We start from the raw sequence: 16,645 nt of genomic DNA, 5'->3' as shown, positions 1-16,645 counted from the left end.
TTTGAATAATTGAATCCGTTTTCGGAATTAAATTCCATCTTCAGGAACTCTCATATTCGTCCTATTTGTAATAGTAATTAAAATTTCACATATAAATGATAAAAATCGTAATATTTACTTAATACATAACAGTTGGTCGTCATATGCTATAAAATTATATCAACGTAAACGTCCTATCGATTTGGTGGTCTCAACTGTTGCGTTAAAATAGATGTGGATCAGAGTTTGACCAACATAATCTATTACTTATTTAATAAAATCCTGAAGATGGAATTTAATTCTGAAAGCACTTGAACGCTCCGAATTCAATTGTTGGTAAGCGGGGTTTTTTTGTATATTAACTTTAATTATATACTTATACCAAAATTATTATATGTTTGAGTAATACAAATTATTCGATGTTCTGCAGTTTACGGTTAAGATTCTACTTTCCCGTTCAGATAGTGCTACAGTTCTAGAAGGGAATGTTGTAATCGGTCCAATTTGGGCATATGCGGTTTACACCGGATCTTGACGGTTTGACACCTAAGTAACCCAGAAAACCAAAAAACCGGATGGAAATTTTCCGGATCTTAATGTTCGTATGTACCTGTGTTTGGTGTTGGCCTCTAAATCACCTTTTTATCTCCAGAACTACTGGACCGATTTTCACCAAACTTAATGTGAAATTGAAAACTTAATGTGGTATTGATACCAATAAATTTTCAACTGAAAAAGACAAGGTGGTGAGGCTGTAGAGCGAGGTCATCCTCAGTATCTCGATATTTCCCCTAATTTTCATATTTTTCAGGTCATATTTTTCTTAGGAACATTTGTAATTAATAAAATAATTAACAAAATTAGCAAAAAATTAATTCATTTCTAAAAAAAAAAAGTCAAACTATCAAAACTGGCGCATAAACTTATGCGTACTCATGAACTTCTCGGTACATTCCGTATCATATTAAAACTGATTTTAATAAAAATAAAAATTGTTAAGAAAATTAATTAAAAAATAACAACATTTGCAAAAAAATATTTGCAGAATCGTATACCCACCCCTGTTGTTGTCATTTGCTATCTTGTGACATCACAGGTGAGCGGTAGAATTTAATGAATAATATTTATAGAGTAAAAAGTAACTCGGTCTGGCCGGGTCTCTAACTCGATCGCCCGGTCGATTCGGTACCTGGTTGTTAAGCCTCGCGGCTACACCAGTCTGCCGAGCGTACAAGCGAAATTTTTTCTAGGTAAGTTGTGAAATAACATTAGTTTAGTTACTGTCGACCGTCGCCGGTAGTATCGCCACACACGCGCCAATTAAATAAGTTATGCGCGCGCTTTAGTTAGAATCATTGAATTAAATAAACGGAAAAAATATTATATTTCAATAAAATAATAAATATTTTAAATTAAGTGTTGCGTGTAAGTCGTGCATTAGAAACAACTGTTTTGTCAGCTTATTTAATATTGTTATCGAACATTGAATAAATTTGACGGCTTTTTTTATAGAGTATGGAGTAAAGAATGCCCTAGACAATAAAAACCAGTGTTGCTAATCGTACGTAGCATTATTAAATGAATCAAAAAGAAGTAATTCTCAAATTTTAAATAACATTTTTAATTAAAACATATTTTTTTTTAGGAATTAACTAAACGATTCTATTGTGCTTAAAATGACGTGCAATAAAAAAAAATTAAGTTTTTCATACATGATACGTGCTTCTAACTTATGTTTGCATTAATTAATGTATTAAATTATATTTTTATTAAAATCAGTTTTAATATAATACGGAATGTAGCGAGAAGTTGATGGGTACGCATATTTATTTATCAGTTTTGCTAGTTTTGACACTTCTTTAGAAATGGTTTGTATGTTTTTAAACGGCAAGAGTTTAACCGTTATCATCTTTGTTATTTTGGGGTTTTATATTCAATGACAAGTTGGTTATCAGGATGTTCTGTTTAAAAAGAACGGTCTTTTGACTTGGTTGCTATTTTTGATCAGGATGGCACAGTTTTTAGCTTGGGACGAGGGCTAATGACCATAGTAGTCGATGGTCTGCTGCCCCTTCCCACCATCTCTAAAAGTTATTGTTATTTACAAGTTTTATTTAACAGCTTAATTTATTGTATTATTTCCATTTTTTTTATTTTGTTTGCATAAGGGGGAAACGACTGAAAAATTTTGCAATCTTTTTTTTTGTTTATATGACTTTAATTCAGGATTTTTTAAATCAGAAAGTGATTTTTTGTTCGGCTTACCTTATTTCCAGTGATGCACATGGTAGTTTTCAGTTGGAGAGGCAGTTCTCTGTTTTTCGGTGGTCTCACCCTAAACCTCATCAATTCTATATAACAGGCGTCTGGAGGTTTGAACCTGAAAATTATTAAATATCCATTGTAATAAAATATGGGCTTAAATTAAATTTCTTAACGAAAGGATTTTTTTAATATAAATTTTGAGCTTATAGTTTCATTAAAGATCATAATTTTTATACCAGTTAAACTTACATCGAATGTAAAATATTAAAATTGACGTTAGTTATATTGGAAGAAAATTCATCATTTAACGTGCAATAATTTTGATTTAGATCACCATTCTTAACCCACCGGTTGGTCTAGTGGTGAACTCGTCATCGTAAATCAGCTTATTTCGAAGTCGAGAGTTCTTAAGTTCAAATCCTAGCAACGGCGTTATTTTTATACGGATCTGAATACCAGATCGTGGACACCGGCGTTCTTTGGTGGTCGGGTTTCAATTAACCACACATCTCAGGAAAGGTTGAACTGAGACTGTACAAGACTACACTTCATTTACATTCATATATATCACCCTCATTCATCTCCTGAAGTAATACCTTACGGTGGTTCCGGAGGCTAAACAGGAAATGAAAGATCTCAATATCTAGACTGCCAAGTAATTGGATATTATTTATAAATTACTGTTACATTTCAGTGGATTGTAGTACTATTACCTCGAGGTAAATCCATGAAATATTTTAACTCTTTTTTTTTGTGGGGACATTTTATGTCTATAGATTTAATTTGAATTTACTTGATTTAAAAATGAAGCTATCATGGAAATGGTTCATTAAAAAAAAAAATTAATAAATTAAAATTGCAATAATTATTGGCATTGTATCAAACAACAGGCAACAAGCTGGAAACTGAATAATAGATTTTTTATTTGACAGTAATTGTAAAAATTTCCTTTGGATATAAAACCGTAAGAAAAACTGTGGTATTCTGTACAACACTATTGAAATTTCATAAAAAATTAGACGTTTTTGAAAAATAATTTTCAAAATTTGCGATTTATATATACCCAGGAAGATATTGCTAAACTTCATAGGCGTATTTCTCTCATCAAAGTAATGAAAAAAGGATACTTATGTATTAGCCCGTCGACCATAATCATAATGATCCCGTAATTTTGAAAATGCTTCAAAGTTACGGGATCATTAACATATTTTACATATTAAAAATATAAGCATTGTTGCTTATAATTATATATATAAATTAAAATTATAAATAAATCTAACAAACTTAACGTACGCTCGCTAAGATCGTGTTATTTAGTCAAGGTCAGCGAGGGCAGGTTAAGTTGGGTTAAATTATATTTATGAAATAAATGGTTATAAAAATGGTAATATAATGATTGTATCGAGTGATATTAATAATAACCCAAAAATTTTCAATTTATTTGTCGACGAGCTAAAACGTAAGTACTAAAAAAAGTTCATATAAACATGAATCCGAAAACGTCTTCGTTAGCGAATGAAAAATTTCGTTCCGATCTCTGCTCCTCCGCTGAAATGAAGCCCTACTGAAATTCTGGGAAGGTAAATTTAGTGATTTCTTACGGCTTTTGACCTGAAATATTTTTTAAAATGGGACCCAGAACTGTATCCCCATTATTTTCTACGGAATAGGGTGTAATAAACAAAAAGATTGGGTTGAAAACCACAGTTTTTTAGCTTTACCATAAAATAACTAAAGTTTAGCAGAATCCTCCCAGGACATTATATGCGGCAGTAGTTTGAGAGCTAATTGGAACATTAATATAATGAAAAAAGGCTTTATAAACATATTTCCGGAAACGCTTTATTTTTTAGTAACGACTAACGAAATATTTTGTCCTGTTAAAAAAAGTGTAGAAAGTAGAGAATATAACGATACTGAAATTTTTGTTATCGAAATTCATGGGAAAATTTGGTTGCTATCTTCTTTATTGTTCAGCTGTTATTGTCATTTGTCAATATTACCATGTAATTTTGAATCATTTTGTATACATATAATTATATAGAAGATAGTAAGAATTTTGCGAAGATAACACGTAAAGAGATTAAAATTAATGAAAAATAAATTTTTTAGTAACAATCTATATTAAATTTTACATATAGTATACAAAGAATATAAAAGTAATTAAAATCACTAAGAAAACCCTCTTAAGAATTATTTACTGAATATTAAAATTTCAAACTACGAAAACTAGTAGTTTTGACTGTTAAACAAACATCATCATTATGTACACAGTAAAAGTAAATACATATATGAAACTTAAAAGAAATAATAACAATAAATAAGCTGAATAAAAAAACAACCTACTTGACACTATAAAAAGAAGGAAATTTATTGACATTCTGAAGAAAAAATCCTTAGTATTCTCTTAAAAAAGTTGTAAGTACTTTTTTTTTATAGGGTTTTATTCTTTTGATTTTATTCGCTTGTTAAAAGTTTTGTATCATTTTTATTTTTTACTGTTTCTTATGTACATGGCGGAGCAGAGGAAACGCATGTTTTTTAAACCGCTGGTACTCAGCGGCGAGTGGGGGTATTGACCTTCAGTGACCTCTGCCGGACAGCTCAGACTACGCACTTTCAGTCGCTGTGGAGCGATAGAGCGTAGAATATTGTGCATCTGCTGTCGAGCAGTTTTTTTTTTTTAGAAATAATACTTTTCTGATCACGGTTCAACGTCTTTTCCGTCGAAATTTTATTGTCGAGATGCAGTTCTAAATTGAAGCACCATACTCCGATGCGTTAAGACGTTTAGAAGTACTAGAACTGTGATGATGAAAACCACCACTTGGTCTTGCCCGCTCAGTCCGAACTTCGAAAATTGTAGACAGAGTAAGATGGACAGTTATCACTAGGCGACAGGCTGTAGCGCTGATTATGTTACGTCGTTCGCTTCATTGCAACTTACATGGTGATCTCAGATTTCACCCGTACAAAATAATGATCGTCCAGCAGCTAACTGAAGGGAATTTTGTGCAACGCAAAGAATTTTGTGGCATAATGAAATCCGTTCTTACGGAAGATGTAAACGACCTAATAATGATGACTGACGAAGCCCATTTCCATCTGGATGGTTATGTTAATACTGAACTGTTGGTACTTGGCGCCGGAGAACCCACGTGAACTACACAAAAAACCTCTCCACATCTCAAAAGTAACAGTTTGGTGCGATGTCTCCAAGATAGGTATTGTTGGTCCTTACTTTTTTGAAGAGGGGTAACCGTTGTTACAGTAACATCAGCGCATTACATCGACTTTTTTCCTGCTTCCAGAACTGGAAAAGAATCGGCTAAACATGAGAGAAATGTGGGCTTCAACAGGATGGTGTTCAGATCACACGGCAAGAGCATCGATTGAAGTGGTTCGACAAATGTTTGTCGAACCTGGACATGTCATTTCACGTTTGGCGATGATTCTTGGCGTTCACGCTCTCCCATCTATTGATTCATGACTTCTTTTTTTGGCGCTACCTGAAATCAAGAGTGTACGTTAACAAACCACACACAATCGAAGACCTGAAAATTTCCATTCGTCAAGAAATTGAAGTGTCGAATGAAATGTTGGAGAAAGCTGTACAGAGTTTTGAGAAGAGGCTTCGAATTTTCGTCCGACAAGAAGGATATCATCTTACTGACATTATAATTAAGGCCTGCTGATTTCAAAAATGCAATAATAAATGCAATAAATAAAAAAAAAAAATATTGCGTAAAATGCAATAATAATGCAATATTATTATTTAATGTAAAACTTTTTTCTGTAATTAAAACAAACAAAGTTATCAGTAGTGAAAAATATGCGTTTTTCTGCTCCACCCTTTTATTCATATATTCGTTGTAGGAATGAGGATTCACCTCACACCTTTTTTTAATTAAAAAAAAAATTACCTCTCTCTATTGTTGTTTTTTTACATAACGTGTTTATTGATTTACATACAGATATGTGAATTTTTAGTATTAGCTATTTTAATTATACTGAAAACAAAAAAACATTTTAATCTATTTTTATTTGCTATCATCACCTGGAAACTCAATTACCATTGTTAGAAATAATTAATGAATGAATGGTTATCGGTCAGACGATATGCAAATTGCAAAATGTTGAATTTTCACCAGTTATTCTAAAACATCAGGTGATGTAATATGATCGACTTTACCTCGATAGAATTGTTAGGATTCACCTCTCTTTCTCAACTTTATCTCAGATAATTATCGAACAGTAAAACTGAAAAATTATCTCTTCCTCCATTAACTTAATTATGAAAGATTTAATGCTTTGACTTCAGTCGCCGATGGGAAAGAATTGTATCAATGTAAATCATCCGTGGACAGGATAGTATTTTATTTCAATAAAACCGATCTATGTTAAAAAAAACTTGTAGTATTTTTTAAATTAACATTATGTTTGCATTTTAAATACTGTTCCGTAAAAGTCCGTGGCTTATATTAATCTATTCAGAATAAAAAAAAAAAATGAACTGATCGAATCGAGATTGAAATTAGAAATTAAGTGTAATATGGTGTTATAAAATTCGGTTTCCGTTATTTTACGTAGATCTCTAACTGAGGTGTCCGATATCGAAGGAATTTATAAAATTATAAAACGACATTTTGACCGTTTGGAAAGTTCTCGGCCTGTCAAAGAAAGCACAAGATTTTTCAAAAATGTTTTAATTTTTTTACTTTTCAAAGTACTCAATCTTGCTACTTGATACATTAGATTAAACGATTTTCAAAATTTTTAATATCCTAAGTTAAATGCGATCTGTCCAGCTATACAAAATAAACTGTTTTCTCAGTTTTGACTTCAATTATTTGAAATGAATTTTCATCCGGCAAGCTGTTTTTTCAGTTTTGGGAAAATGAACTAATTGCTGGGAGCCAAAGCCGGGGAATACGGAGTATTTGAAAGCTATTATGAAACGTAAATTAAGGAGTTTTACAGCTACAACTCGAGATCTGTGTGCAGGCGCAAACAAAATGAAAGACCAGTTTCTTTTCGGTAAGATGTTAACGTTTAGGTTGAACAGAACCCTTGAATCGGTCCAGTAGCTTAGCGTAATATTCCTCGGTGATGATCCTGCCTTTTTCTAGGTAGTCTACGACCATCACACTACGAAAATCCTAAAAAAATCATAGCCATGACTCTCTTGCTGATGGAATCGATTCGCTTTCTTTTGAGCACTTTCATCTACTCCCACCCACTGTTTAGTCTTTAGCGTATAATGATGAATCCATGTTTTATCTACTATTTTAAAACACTGAAAAAATTGAGCGAAATCGCATTTAAATAAGTCAAGAAGTGTTTAGTGGAATGCGTTTTCAGTCAATTTTTAACAAACGCGGCGCCCATCGAACGGAAGGCTTTTTCATACAAAAATAATCATCCGTGTAAAACATAGTGACCACGTTTATTGACATGTTTACGATATCAACATGATTACATACCTTCATCGGTGATTATTTAATACGATATTAGGGAGTTTGTGACATTTCGTCGTTTTTTTGGCCTTTCCGATTATTTATCATATTGAGTAGATGTACGTCTAAGTTGAAATTCCGCAGCCCACTTTTTACTTCCTTGTAGGAGGTAAAGGAAGTATTGTGATCGCGGAAAAATTCTGTTTTCAAATTTCAACAGAAATATCCATTTTGATCAAACCTGAATCCATTTTGACTTGTTTCAGCGTAACGTCTGTACGTACGTATTTATGTACCTCGCATAACTCAAAAAAGATTAGAAGTAGGATGTTGAAATTTTGGATTTAGGATTATTGTAACGTCTAGTTGTGCACCTCCCTTTCTGTTAGGAATCGACTGAACAAAAAGTGTCCAATAAAGCCCAAATCCAAAAAAAATTGGATTTCGGCCTTTTTCTTATCTGCCGTAATAAGCCCACATTGAGAGCTTTTTAACCATATATCATAAGTAGTTCTTATGTTCATTGGTTCCAGAGTTATAGGCAAATGAAATTTTAATTAATGAATTATTTTGATTTTAGAAGGGGAAGGGGCACATCGGTTCGAATCAGACTTCATCACCTTTTTATTTAATTTGAATATATTTATTTAATAATAATTATTAACCTCTAATTGTAAGAAAAAAATACGATAAATAATAATTCAATAAAAAAAAAATATGAAAAATTATCAGAAGTTATTAATACAATAAAATTTTATGCACTTTTAAAAATGTGTGTATGTAATTTAATAGGCGTACAAGGAAGTCATGTAGTACCAAAACAGATTTTTTACCCTCGAAAACGTAGAACCATTTAAAACAAAGTACTTAATGACAGCTCAAACTTATATTATACGTATTTTTCAGAAAATGTCAAAACTTGTATGTTTTAATCGATCGCCACAAACAAGATTAGTTTCTTGTTTGTCTAAAACTTTGGAACACGCCATCTAAACAGCCCTTACGTGATACATATTCAAGTCATTTGGTCTTTTTAGGTGTTAGTCTGAGAACTTTCCGAACGATTATGGTAATGGTGAATAAACGAATTGCGTGTAAATAATTGTTCGATGTTCACGTATCCAGAGATTTAATCGCTCCAAGATATATTTTGGTTATTCTCTTCGAAATTTCAAATTTGCTGGAAGTGATCTTTTAATCGATCGATAATGTACTTCTGGCAGATTTTCATTTTACATTCCTCGATGCTTCACGGTTTTGTATCAGTCTTTTACTGTTATCATATCTACCTTCGATCTTAACAGAGTTCATTTTCTAATGAGCACACGAAATGTAAATCCACCCGTGATCTAGGCTGTATTTCATCGGACAGCTGTCAGGAATTACAGCATCAGGATATAAATCAGACATCTTTAATTTTGGTCTTCAAATTAATCCGATGGTAATTACTGATTTTTCATTAAGAATGAGGCTTTTAAATTTTTTATCATTCATCACCTCGCCGATGTTCACAACATAATTTCTTTAATAATCATAGTAGTACAATTAATCAGCGAATAAAATGCTAATTATAACAGTAACATTAACATAGATAACTCTGACAATATTAATGATTGTAATAAAAAATTTGTCTGTTCACTTGCTTTTGGCAGTCAAGAAGACATTCGTCCAATGATGATTGACTCAATTTTTTTTTACGTTATTTTATGTAAAATTTCTTAAATTTAAAAAAAAAATGTTCCTAAACCTTCCTTACCCGATCGACAAGAACCTGTTTAAAAATAGCCCATAATCGACCTGCACCTAATTCTCTACTGATCCTTTCGTTGGAATACAAACTATATGCTGAAGCAGAAACGATCTCGTACTGGTCGAGGTAGATTTTTCATAGAAGTATACTTAAAAGATTTGTTAACCTATTTTTAAAAATTGTGCTATATTATTTTAAATATATAATTTCTACAATACATACATATTATATAAGTAATATATTTTTATTTTATGTATAATTTAATATATTTTATATTTTTTTATAATTTAATATATTTTATAAGTAAAATATTTTTTTCTGTCATACGTATTAATTTCCTCATGATTTTCCCAATTCATTAACGCTGCTAAGTGTTGGTCTCCCCTAAATCTTTCATTTAAATAATTTATTATCATATTTACTAGTTGTAAATTTAAGTTATAAATAAAAATAAGTTTCGTTTTATATATTTTTATTTACTTATAAATTAATTTACTGTTTTTACTGATTTCATATCGAAATCCGCATCTCATTTTATTTTCTACTAAAGTTTCTTCATAGCACAATCGTTCTTTATCTTTTTCCAATTTTCTGTTACATTTTTAAGAAATTCAGATGTGAAATTTTAACTACGAATGTAGCTGTTGAAATATCTATTAACGAGTAGTCTATTTTTCCTGGGTTTACTACAAGATATGCCTCATAAACATGAAATCACCAAAATTTGTAAAGTTCTTGAAAAAAAAGACAACTTAGAAATATAAAAATATTTGCGAAGCACTTCATAATGGAGGATTTGGAATCATTCTTGATTATTTTATAAAACAATTCGTAGCATTTTTGAGTTTACACTCGTCTTAACAATTACTTTAGACCGATTATAAAAAGTCTTTCCGATTTTTCGAAAAAGTGCGGTATTTTTACCGACTTTTCAGAGAAAATACGGGGAAATATGAGGAGTACAAAAATACCATTCATTTAAATTGGGGTTTCCTTACATCATATATGCATATATATATATATATATATATATATATATACAGGATGACCCATATAAAACGCAACCCAACCTTATATTGGTAGGTATTGAACTAATAAAAAGGCATGTGCAAATGTACATGTAATTTTTATTATTACCATCCATTACCTTACATTCAGAGTAAATGTTGGAAGTGGCCGCCATCTTCTTCAATACAAGCTTCAATTCTTTTTACAGCGTTTCTTGCAACTTTTTTCAAAGTTTGTGGCTGGATATTTAATACAGCTTGTTCAATACTGACTTTCAATTGTTTGTGTTTTGTTCCTGTAGGCTTGTTCTTTGAGGTAACCCCATAGAAAAAAATCCGGAGATCTTGGTGGCCACAAGCCTTGACCGATAACACGATTACCAAAGAATTCCTCGACGAAATCAGAAGTTGAACCTGCGTAGTGCGATGTCGCACCGTCATGTTGTAGCCAGCAGTGTCTGTCTTCCTCTTCCAAGAGTGCGATGAACTGAAATAAAATATCCTGATATCGTTCTGCATTAATGGTACTCGAAAAAAATAGGACCGATTATTTTCTTCCGCGATATCGCGCACCACACGCCCAACTTCTGCGGGTGTAATTGTTTTTCGTGATAAACGTGGGGATTTTCAGCGCTCCAAATTCTACTGTTTTGGCTGTTTACGTAGCCATCCAAATGAAACCGTGCTTCATCTGTGAAAAATAACGAATCCATAACATTAATTCCCTCACGCAGAAATCGACGGAACCATTGACAATATTGTAGCCGTTTTTCTTTGTCGGGCTCAAGAAGTCGATGAACCGTTTGATTGCGATAAGGTCGTAATTGTAATTGTTTGGTCGTCCGATGACAGTCGATTTAGACAAATTAATTTCAGCAGACAAACATCTGATCGATTTATTTGGCGAGGCGAGTAATCGGTCTTTGATTTCAGCGACTGTAACTGTATTCAACACCGACGCAGATCTTTTATGTTCCTTGTTATTAACAGAACCGGTCTCTCTAAATTTTGCAACTAACCTTAATACTGATGTTTTGTTAGGAGCTTGTTTATCTGGGTACTTATGGCGAAACAAATCTTGCACTGCAATCGCTGATTTCGTACCGAAGTACGATTCAACAATGAAAACACGTTCATCTAGCGAAAACACCATCTTGACTCTAGCAATACACTGAACGTTATGATTGCATTGTTGTTACTATCGGTAGTGTTCTACTGCGTCACCGCGATGTTCAGATGTTGGACGAGTCCATTTCAGTAACGAGTAGGGGAGTAAGCATGACTTTTGAAGGATGAGTGATTGATGGGTTGCGTTTTATATGGGACACTCTGTATATATATGGTATTTTCGTAATCATACCTCAAAATGTAAAGAAAATTCATTTTCAACTCCCACTTCCACCATGCGACCAAAAGTAATACCGTATTTTCTTTGAAAAAAAAAACAAATATATATATACTAGCTGCAGGGCATGCTTAGGGCACGCCTCCGCAAATAAGCCCTCCGAGTGGGCGGAGTCTCAGAATGCTATTATTAGGTGTCCAGAATTGATTACCTCATGTGTAAAAATGTTTTTCTTTGAATGATGAAAATTGATCAAGAAAAAGTGAAAAAAGATTCGTTACCGTTCAGTTAAGCACCCTTCCTCATTAGGAAATAAGTTTTAGGGTGGGTTACCATTAACGCGCTTTCTAAACCCAAAATAACTTCAAAACAAAATATCTGCTTGCACTTTTAAACTCTTCTCTTCAATAAACAAAAATCACTGTTTCACTTACCAATCTAGACCATCCAGAATTTTCTAAAAATAACATTTGTTACCTCCGAAAAAATATCAATGGTTCTAACTGGATAATCGATACAATTCTCAGTATCGATTTATTTTTAACAAAATAGTTGTGTTTTAAGATCTGCTAAGATGTTGAACGAATGAATTACGGTAGTAAAATTGATTAATTTAATTTATAATTACTGTTATTTATTGTTCATAAACATTTAAGAAAAAATCTTATGATTTTTTGACGGCCAGTATAGTATGTTCGATCATGTTTTCAACGAAGGGGGACGCACACACAGACAGGCACACATACAAATGCCCTTTAGTAGGGTAGGATATATACAGGGAGTGTGGTGTATCACAAAGTTCTCCCGGGGCTTTCATAACCTATCCAACTCCTGAAAATAATGGAAAAAGTTCATATAAAAATATGTTCTAAAATGCTTTCCTTTGCGAAATACGGCTAATAAAAAGTTTCCCTTGGATTTCAGCTACACCGGAAGTCGTACTGAAATTTTAGGACGTTAGTTAAGAAGCAGAATTAGTTATTTATTTCGATTTTTTATCTGAAAATCGAATAAAATAGGTCCCAAAACCGTATCTGCAGTAGTTTTTGAGGAATCTGGGTTGAAAACGAACTAATTGGGGTAAAATCCCTGTTTTTTATCTTTGATTTACAATAACGTTTGAACAAAATGGTGTAATATAAGTTGAGTAAAACAAAGAGGATTTAAAAAAAATCGAATTTTATTTAGAAACAGTACATTAGACCAAGTTGCACTCGATCGAAAATCTCCAAAATGAGTAGATATATTTCATTGAAATTTAGATATGCTGTAGTAGTGTATCTGAAGTTGAGCATGTGAAAATATGATGAAGATTGGTTCAGTCGTTCTTCAGTTACGTTTAATTTAAGATCGAAAAAATCTGAGCGGGGCAAGTTAGAAGCGTGGTTCGTTAAGATGATACAAGTTGGAATGTGGAAACAAAATAAAATAACGAAAAGTCGGACTTCTGTCCAGAATTGCGCAAGTTTTTTTTTATGGATTCTTGCATAAAATCCTACATCACAGTAATACTTAAGAATAGTTTATTTTACCAGCATTTTAAAATAAAGATCTATATTTTGAAAAGCGTTAAACTGAAAACAAGTAGCTTTCTTTCATTGTTGTGAAAACTAGTTTTCTGCAACTTTATTAAAAATATTCTACAAAAAGATAAACTTAAAACATTTTTTTTTCTGAGAAATCCATTTCTGAAATTTTTGTAGATAGTTATCTCATTTTACCCATCAAAATTAATAATTTTTTCATTCGGCCGAAACCGAATGAAAAAAGTCTTTAAGAGCCCAGCATGTGTGTTAATTTTCAGTAAGTAAATCTTAAGTTACCGATTTTTTTCATTCTATATCCATAATATTTTCTTATATGTTTTATATTAATTACAATTTTTAAATTTCACTGACGGTTTTCGATGATTCGAGATAGATTTCATAAATTTTCGTTTTTATTAGGTGTGAAACCCTTCCCTTTATAGGCCACTTATGATTTGAAATTTGGTATTTATTGACTCGTATTTAATCGATTTCAATAATTTTAAGTATACAAATGTTTTTTTAAAATATTTTCTCGTTCACGAAAATAAACCGCCCTTATTCAGTAGTGAATATACTCGTGCATGAAATATTATTAGAAAAACTTAAGAAATCGTGAAATCATTACATATTTTTCATCGAAGTACTCGTTTATCGTATCCAAACTCTTTAAAAAAAATGCTCTAATTTGCATTTTAAATTTCATCTTTTAATTTAAAGTTTGACTTGTGCGATTCAGTCCTCTCTTTAACATCTTTTAATTTTTTTAAGATTCCGATGTTTTTGAAAGTGAAGAGATGAAATTTACGGTTGTTTAAATAACATTAATAAAATTTATATATGCACGAAAATTTATAAAAAGTTTATTTTATAAAACGCAAATTTATATAATAACGCTTACTTAATTGTCCTGGTACGTTCATATTCATCCTGCTGTACACAACTATGAAATTCAACGTTCTCCAATCGAATCCATTCTTCCGTGACAACTGGAATAATATCATGTCTTCCGACCACCTCCTTGCCTTGCCTAACCATATCGTTGACGCCCAATTCAATATCTGGCATACCTATAAATAAAAGATAAAAGAACGATTAAATATCTTACTAAATTATTACATAATTATACATTACTATATAAGCCCTACAGCACAACAAGGATGTGTAAATGCCCTATTATGTGGAAAAAAGGAACTTCTCTGGAAGGATCAAGGGAAAATGTGGGTAATAAAAGGAGGAAATATTGATCAGATCACAGAGTAAAAAATTAAAAAGTGAATTGGTTTAATATATATATTCGTACAAATAATTTAATAAATTTAGTTTTATCGATCAGGTATATTTCGAATAGATATCTGCTACAATATACGGTTTTAGTTTTCATCCTAAACAAAAGAGGAGGATTTTCTTAGGAATTCTATTATCAACCATCCTTAAAATGTAGCTTATGAAAATTATCTCCTGTCATAGATTGTTTCTGTCAATTTTTTTAAATTTTTTGTGTATCATTGTGTGGAGTGTCTAAACAATTACATGTTTAATCTACGGTTTCCTTTTCCTATGTTTTATTGCTTTTTTTATATTTTGCAATGCTTTATCATATACTTTTTTATATCAATATATATATATATATATATATATTGCAAATATATATACTGTATATGTATAGGGACAAAAGAAGCAATTTTAGCACTCAGATTAATAGTAGTAGAAAGAAGATAAAAGAAAAAAACACAACACACATAGCATTTATAAACTTAGAAAAGGCATTTGATAACGTAAACTGGAATAAAATGTTCAGTATTTAAAAAAATGTAGGGTTCAATATAAAGATAGAAGAAAAATTTCTAACATTTACAGGACCCAAACAGCAACAGTAATAATTGAAGAACATAAGAAAGAAGCCGTAATAAAAAAGGGAGTCCGACAAGGATGTTCCCTATCACCATAACTTTTTAATCTTTACATTGAACTATCAGTTATTGTTAAAGACCAATTTGGATCCGGAATAACAGTGCAAGCTGAAAAAATAAAGATGCTACGATTTGCTGATTACATAGTAATTCTAGCCGAGATTAAAGAAGATTTAGAAGAAACAATGAATGGCATGGATGAAGTCCTACGCAAGAACTACCGCATGAAAATAAACAGGAACAAAACGAAAATAATGAAATGTAGTAGAAATAATAAAGATGGGCCACTGAATATGAAAATAGGAGGAGTAAAGATTATGGAGGTAGAAGAATTCTGTTATTTGGGAAGTAGAATTACTAAACATGGACGAGAACGATATAAAATTCCGAATAGCACAACCGAAACGAGCTTTCAGTCAGAAATATAATTTTCTTACAGCAAGAATTAGTTTAAACGTGAGGAAAACATTTTTGAAAGCATATGTTTGTTCCACACTTTATGTGGAAGTGAAACTTGACTGATTTATTATTTTTGTTGTTAATATTTATTATTATTTGTTTTTGGTAGTAGTGGTTTTTGATAAATACTCAGTATTTACTTATTTCTATCTTTTTAAATGTTGATATCTAACAATGAAATGTTATTGTTTTCTATTTCCAGATAAATTAATACAACATAAATTAATACTCAAACGCGTGCGCGCTTACACACACAAACACACCCAATCGGTATTAGAATAATAAATTACGGTACTTACGTATTCACGACACCGCAGCTACAGCTTTACTTAAAAACAAAGTAGTCTATCGGATTTCGGTGAAAAATGAACAGTCTCTTTATTAATTTTAATAAATTGTTATTTATATTTATTTATTTTATAAATATAATTTAACCAAACTTAACCTACGCTCGCTTCGCTCGCTAACCTTGACTAATTAACACCGTAATTTTTTGAGTATTTATTTAATAAATTCAGTAATTATTGCAATTATTAATTATTTAAATAATCAAAACACTCCTGTTAATTAGTCAAGGTTAGCGAGCGAAGCGAGCGTAGGTTAAGTTTGGTTAGCTGCGGTGGCGTTAATGCGTAAGTACCTAAGTTACGTTTTCCCAGTGCTGATAGGAAATTATAATCTATCTTTAGTAGATATAATTACGACATAATAGTAAATAAATGTTGGAATTACGCAATTCACTTTGTAAATATTAAGGTTTTTATATTCAATACAAACGGTGTAACGAATTGGACGGTATGTTCTGAAAGTTAATAATCTGAAATACATTCGATAAAATTTGTATAAATTTAAGAAATCTCACAGTAAATATTCAAAATTTAAAATTTGAAAACAGGTAGCGTTTCACGATACGTTATAAAATTTTACTTTTCAATCACATGTATA

General features: G+C 31.5%; 1 protein-coding gene across 1 annotated transcript in view; it reads right to left on the bottom strand.

The window, feature by feature from the left end:
- Window positions 1-16,645, bottom strand: part of stnB (stoned B) — an 87,105-nt gene that overhangs the window by 21,480 nt on the left and 48,980 nt on the right. Inside the window, exons 11-12 of the mRNA XM_075377881.1 lie at window positions 14,230-14,398; window positions 2,245-2,359 (exon numbers count right to left, since the gene is read on the bottom strand). Of these exons, the coding sequence (XP_075233996.1) occupies window positions 2,245-2,359; window positions 14,230-14,398 (284 nt within the window). The remainder of the gene's footprint in view (window positions 1-2,244; window positions 2,360-14,229; window positions 14,399-16,645) is intronic.

Source organism: Lycorma delicatula, chromosome 10 (assembly GCF_047948215.1).
Source record: "Lycorma delicatula isolate Av1 chromosome 10, ASM4794821v1, whole genome shotgun sequence".
NCBI lineage: Eukaryota > Metazoa > Arthropoda > Insecta > Hemiptera > Fulgoridae > Lycorma > Lycorma delicatula.
This window is presented reverse-complemented; position numbering and strand designations above follow the sequence as displayed.